The sequence below is a fragment of the Ictalurus furcatus genome, chromosome 11 (genome assembly GCF_023375685.1).
Source record: "Ictalurus furcatus strain D&B chromosome 11, Billie_1.0, whole genome shotgun sequence".
In the NCBI taxonomy this organism is placed as follows: domain Eukaryota; kingdom Metazoa; phylum Chordata; class Actinopteri; order Siluriformes; family Ictaluridae; genus Ictalurus; species Ictalurus furcatus.
The window spans coordinates 24598438-24604821 of record NC_071265.1 but is presented as its reverse complement, the minus strand read 5'-3'; the positions used below and the strand labels follow the sequence as shown (position 1 = coordinate 24604821).

The window sequence follows — 6384 nt, the reverse complement described above, 5'->3', positions numbered from 1 at the left end:
AAGTTTGCATTTATCTTGAACAATGCTAATAATCATTATTGAGTATGAAATGAAGACTAGATTTTTACATGTTTTGTGATGACCTCATGGCCCTGGTGATGGTCATGCTATATGGCCTGCAGAACAGGAAGTTCCAGCCTAGAGAGTCAGTGACAGGAGAAAGGGAGGAGCCTATAGACGTGATGCTGGTGGAGAATGGCCTTTTCAGGTTTATGCAAAAAAGTATTTACAAATGTGTTACCTAAGTTTATTATTTATTTGTAGCTTTTTCCCCCAAATGTGTGTGTGTGTGTGTGTGTGTGTGTGTGTGAGACTAAGGCAGATGTTCCGACTGTACTGCTTTATGCTGTAATAAGATGGTGTATTGAGGAAATGAAAAGGAGAAATGTCTAGGAATCCGCTTCAAATTCTACTTTAATGAAAGTTGAGTGCAGACACAACAGGCACTATAAACAGGCGTTAAAGCTGAGTATTACGTTATTTTAGTTCATCAGAACGTATTTTGTTCATCACAGGGTAGTATGAAATATCATTGAACCGGCGACTTTGGCCGGTTTAGAAAAAAATGCGAGCCGTTGGGGAATCGAAAGACTCGGCTCTTATTGGTGAGCTGAGCCGAATCGTCTGATTCACTGAAACGAGTCGGAGTTCCCGTCACTAGTAAACAACGAACGATGTCTAAGCTGAGGAGGCGGATCCCGTACAGCTGATTGGCTGAAGTCACCAGCGCGGAGGCGGGGCTTCAGAGAACGACAAGCGCAGGGATTGGTCAGAGTCCCTAGAACGCTCGGTTTTTCCTGGAAAGTTCTTAGAATGATTTTACGAGAAGTTCCCAGGAAAGGCTTGTCGCTATGCAGTGTTGAAGATGAGTAAATAAATAAATAAAAATGGAAACACGCATTAAATTTTTCAATAAACTATTTATGACTCAACAAACCCAACATTGCATCGGAACCTTATGAAATCGGGTAAAACTCGTTTGATCCACGCGTGTGCTAAAAAAGGAGTCATACCGGGAATGACTGGGGGCGACTCAGAGAAAGTCACTGATGGCGTCAGAGGCGCGGACACGCGCGCTGATTCGGAGAAAAGTCGTTCCTGGAACCCAGGCGGAATCAGCACGCCAAAGCCCCCAGTTGTTTCGGCTACATACTTTTAAGCTGGTAACCGGCTGAAACACTACACATTAGCGCGGATCGTACCGGGTGCTGTTTCAGCCACATCTCTGCTCCCGGGTTATTCATTTATAACGTCGGCGGTTTTCACAAAGAGAGGCGCAGGGGGAAGGTGCTTAGATCGCGGCTCGGGGGGGGAAGGTGTTTAGATCGCGGCTCGGGGGGGAAGGTGTTTAGATCGCGGCGACGCACCGAGTCTCAACAAGCAGAAGCTCAAGAGCAGCTGAGAAACTTTCCGAGACGGTTGAGGAACCTGACTGAAGCCCTCACTCATACGATGATCCTCTGCGTTCAGGGGTGAGTCCGGATAACTCAGCTGAGTGTAAGGAAATTAAACCGAAACGCACAATTTGATCAACTCAATCTTCACCTCTTAGCTGCTTCTCGTTATTCGCAGAACAGTGAGATTAGTGGCTTCATCATCATGGATTATTTCAGTCTTTAGGTTTTGTTCGGTTTGTTATTATTATTATTTTTTTAAACGAGTCAGTTGTAGTGAACTCGCTCTCCAGAAAAACAAACGAGGTCTTTCAAACAATATCAACAATAACCAGTAGGCTATATTTGCAACACTGTCCTGGTACTACTCTATTTTTTTCATGCATTACCACTACTAAGTTTTATTTAGTCGTTTGTCTGGAGAATTATATTAACCATTGATTATGAAGTGCTGTATTCGAGCCCTTCAGTTTACCGACGCAGGAAATCAATAGACAGAACAAAGGGCTTCTCTGACTCTGTGATCTACTGCCAAATTTGATTCTTTCCATTTGTAAAAATAGCAGCAGATCTAGTTGTGAAAATGCTCATATGCCTCAGTGTCATTTTAAAAGAAACCTTTAGGTCACTGGCCCTGTGATGATGTATTTTGTGATTTATTTTTTTGTCTTGTCCAGTCCCAGAGCTCTGTTAGGAGACTCGCAGTCTCAGGTGGTTCCACTCGGGGTTTCAGTTGTCTCCTCCTCATCAGCACGTTGTCTCCAGAGCACCCCCAAGTTCTGGGAATCCAGCAAAGAACTGTGCACCATCACCAGCAACTTCTGTTACCTCGATGCTTCAGGTAAACTCTTTAATAAGGTTTCAGACATTCATTCCTGAGAATCAGGTGCAAATGCGTGTCGCATTGTTGCGATAAATATATCCATGTGCGCAAGAGATCACGTTTACAGCCATAGTCTAACGAGTGTACGGTCATGGCTTTGGAATGAGAGCTACGTGTTCTGTTCAACCAAGGAGTGTTAATCATAGGAAGTAGACAAAATGGCAACGGCAGCAGACATGCTGGAGCACACAGCTTGGATATGATGGCGTAGGTCAGTTGAGTCATGAAAATTGTGTCTTAGTCTTCAGGCTTTCCTGGAAAAACTTACATTCACATTACTTATATTTATTCCTTTGTCTACTGCTCTTATCCAGAGTATCTTACATGCAAGGCTGAACACAATCCAAGCATAAAACTAAGCACCTGAGAGTGTTGCACAAGGACCTAGAAATTTCTCTGGCAGTTCTGCCATTTAAATTCACAAATGTTCCAGTTATCCAGTCATAACCAGTTCCTCCAGGGTTTAGTGATTTTTTTTGCGATCGCAGAAATGAACGCTAAATCAAGGGAACTCGGCAATATTCGCAGCAGCCTCATGTGATGTCATCACAACACGCATTCAGCCACAGGCCTCTTCGATTCACGTGCATCGAACACGAGTACAGCAAAAAGGTCTCATTTACCAACAAACATCACTGTGGAAAGTAGTGATGTTTCAAGTAGTTTTCCGCAAAAAAGCACAAAAAAAAATCGCAAATTACTGCATCTTTTTCCAAAATTTGCGATGAAAATCAAGCATTTTTGTCTGTAACAATCACAAAAAACTCTACGAAATTCTGTACAGACTGACTAACCACTAAGTTACCAGTTTTGAGAGTTATCCTCAAACTTCTTGTTTCTTTCTCCTTTTTTTAGGGTGGTACTGGGGCACCATCACAGCCAGTGAGGCCCATTCACTCCTTGAGGCGGCCCCAGAGGGCACGTTCCTCATTCGGGACAGCAGTCACCCCCTCTACATGCTGACTCTGTCAGTCAAAACGGGACGCGGCCCTACTAATGTGCGCATTGAGTACAGTCACGGGCGCTTCCGGCTCGACTCGAGTTCACCAGCCCGAGCACATCTGCTCTCTTTCCCTGATGTGTTGAGTCTGGTTCAGCACTATGCTACCTCAGCAAAGGGACGTGACAAGGCTCAGGAGGACAAGTGCGATCCCATAACTCCCCTGGTACCTAAGGAGTGTGCTGTGCTGCTCAAGCTGAAACGTCCACTCCGCCAGCCTCAGGCTTTTCCATCCCTACAGCACCTTGCACGCTTGGCTATTAATAAGTACACAGCCTGCCCAGCGATGCTGCCTTTACCAAAGCCATTACTGCAGTACCTACAGGAGTACCCTTTCCAGCTCTGACATCACCATGGAAACACCAACTTGAACATAAAAGAGGGCCCTGATGTCATTAATGAAAATGATGCAGATGAAAGCTCATTTCCAGAGAAATGGGGCTTTGGCTTACTAACCAATGGTGGCTATATTTAAAGCTCTTGAACACTTTTCTCCTTTAGCAGTTATGACTAATTTTCTCCTATGGGATAAATTAGATTTCAGGTTCCCAAATACAGACTAAACTGGAAATTCACTGGAACTTAACAGAATTGCAAATGACAAATAGAAAAGTCTGCAGCAGTTCAATGTCAGCATTGTAATGATGTTTATAGGACATGGTGTAACTAGTTTCATTACCCCACAGACTTTTGGATGAACTTTAAAAAACGACTTGGAAACTACTGTGGGTTTGATTCTCCCTACAACATAGACCCAAGGGTCATATCACTTATTTACAGCGATTGTTTGCTTAAACAAAATGAAAGCTACATAATTTTCCCCATGGCTTGCGCTAGAAGGCTAATGTAGCTAAGTAAAAGACGCATATAGAGCTGTTTTAGCAATGTTAAAACTCCATGCGTAAATCATCACACACTTGCCTAAAACTATGGTGTTAACTGATAGATTTGTAATTTGTTTTAAAAAAAAAATGTTAAAAAAGGTCAAAAATGACATTTTGATGTCAAAGTCAGTAGAAGCAGCCATTTTGAAGACAGAATCACTTTCTTTCCTCAGAGAATATCACTCTGCACTACCATCGGACTCCGACTAGCTACTTTAGCTAGCTACAGAGTGAACCGTATACCAGGATATAGTCAAAATAAACAATGTTTACTTCAGGTTCACTGCTCAGAGGTAAATTTTTATAGAAAAATGATAGAACAGCAGATTTAGATGTGTTTTTATATAATACTTTTTTTATGGCTTGTGGTTGTGATTACAAGCCAGTTTGCTAACGTAAACATGAAAATCCTGTAAAAATGTTTAGAATGATTTATTTTTTCTGATTTTGCATCCAAGAACACAAACGCAGCTATTGTAGCAAGTTAACTTAGCGCAGCAAGTTATTGTTTACAATTAGCAATAGGCTCAGAGTATAGATGTCACATAAAGTTTGAAAACTGATATTAATCGTTTTTCTTTTTCATTTTGAAAAAAAAGTCAATTTATGAAACAAACTGCAATTTTTTTTTTTAAAGGAACTGTTAATGGTATTGCTTGGTCAGATGATATCCTCTATGACAAGAGTGTGATTATTTTGAAGTTCTGTTCGCAAAGTGCTAAACTAGCAACTAGAAGTCTCCCTTACTTGTTGGCTACAAAACTCAAGGAGCAAACACCAGACTCCAAGCGTAATTTGGCAGACTAACAACAATTAAGGTTAGGGAAAATGTGTAAATTTCATTTTTGGCCTGTTCTTTAATTCTTAATTTCTTAAAGAGACAATCGAGGGTGAGAGGCTGCCAGCCTGCTTGCAACATGGCAACTGGATACACACCAACATTAAGTCAAAGCCCTGTGTTGTCTCCCTTTCTTTCCTTTTTACTTTTTCTACACAAAGTTCGTTCTGGTACATATTACTATATAATCAGTCCAGAATAATTTATTTTTTTGTATCCCCACAATGTGGGAGTTTGTATATATTTATGGACAAGGATCCTTTTTATTTTATAATAAAAGAAAAATACTGAACCATTCAAGCTCTTTCATGTGATCTTATTCAATATGTTTATGTTAATAAATATATTTATTTATGGACTTTCATCTGACTCTAGAAATGATTTCTTGTATTTAGTGTAACATTTAATGCTTAATAAGGATGAATTAACAATAGGAGGTATTAAGATTTAATGTACTATCCAGTTTATGGTAGTTGAGTTGGAAACACAGTGGCTTTGAGCTCGAGGACTGAAGCATGAGGAGCTGTACAGTGACAAACTAGTCTGTTTTTGTTCCTAGACCCAGCAGAGCGCTTTAGGAAAACAAGGCAAATACGGGAAAGAGGATGAGCTGAACTGCATTAATAAATAACAGAATCTCAGCCAAATCATTTGTCTTCCGGGTACTAGATTCTCAGTAACCGCCTGCAGGGATGTTCAAATTGGTTTTCCACACGCAATCGGATTACTTTCATCAACATGAACAGAACCAACTTGACTGAGCTGAAACCACTCTAATGTAATGGAATTTATGGGATTAAAACACTCAACGAATTACTCATAGGCTTTAAAACAAAATTCAGTCTGTTTCATCAAAAGACTATTATACACCCCCCCCCCCCCAAAAAAAAAAAAAACAAACAAACAAAAAAACAACTTAACAAAGTAATGTGGCAATCAAATACATGAAATAATGGGACAATAGTCCATTACTGATGATACAGAGGCAGAAAGAGACAGTGTGTATCAGTGTGTGTGTGTGTGTGTGAGAGAGAGAGAGAGAGAGAGAGAGAGAGAGAGAGATTAAAGTCATCACTGTTTTGGAAAATTATAATAATAATAATCATTTCCTAAAAATCTGAAACTGGGCTATACTGTAATTGTATTAACTTAATGGAAACACTTATTGCCCATAAAGGCAGATTTCAAGTCCAAGTGTTTATCTGTTTTCTCTGAAAGCTTACTTTGGTTTCGTTTTTCTTAGGATTTTAACTGAAGCTGCTGACTCTGACACATTATATGACAAGTATCTTATGTAAACATGAGTGTATTTACATCAACCTGCTACAAGCCAAACAAGCGATTAACCTGCATGTCTTAAGTCGGACAGTTAGACAAAACAAAGT

The 6384-nt window shown here is 40.4% G+C and overlaps 1 protein-coding gene across 1 annotated transcript; it reads left to right on the top strand.

Moving 5' to 3' along the window:
- Positions 1-255: 255 nt before the first annotated feature.
- On the top strand, positions 256-5299 carry cish (cytokine inducible SH2-containing protein). The gene is made up of 3 exons (XM_053636242.1): positions 256-1472; positions 2072-2235; positions 3133-5299. The coding sequence occupies exons 1-3, from the start codon at positions 1453-1455 to the stop codon at positions 3621-3623; spliced, it is 675 nt and encodes a 224-aa protein (XP_053492217.1). The 5' UTR covers positions 256-1452; the 3' UTR covers positions 3624-5299.
- The last annotated feature ends 1085 nt before the right edge of the window (positions 5300-6384 follow it).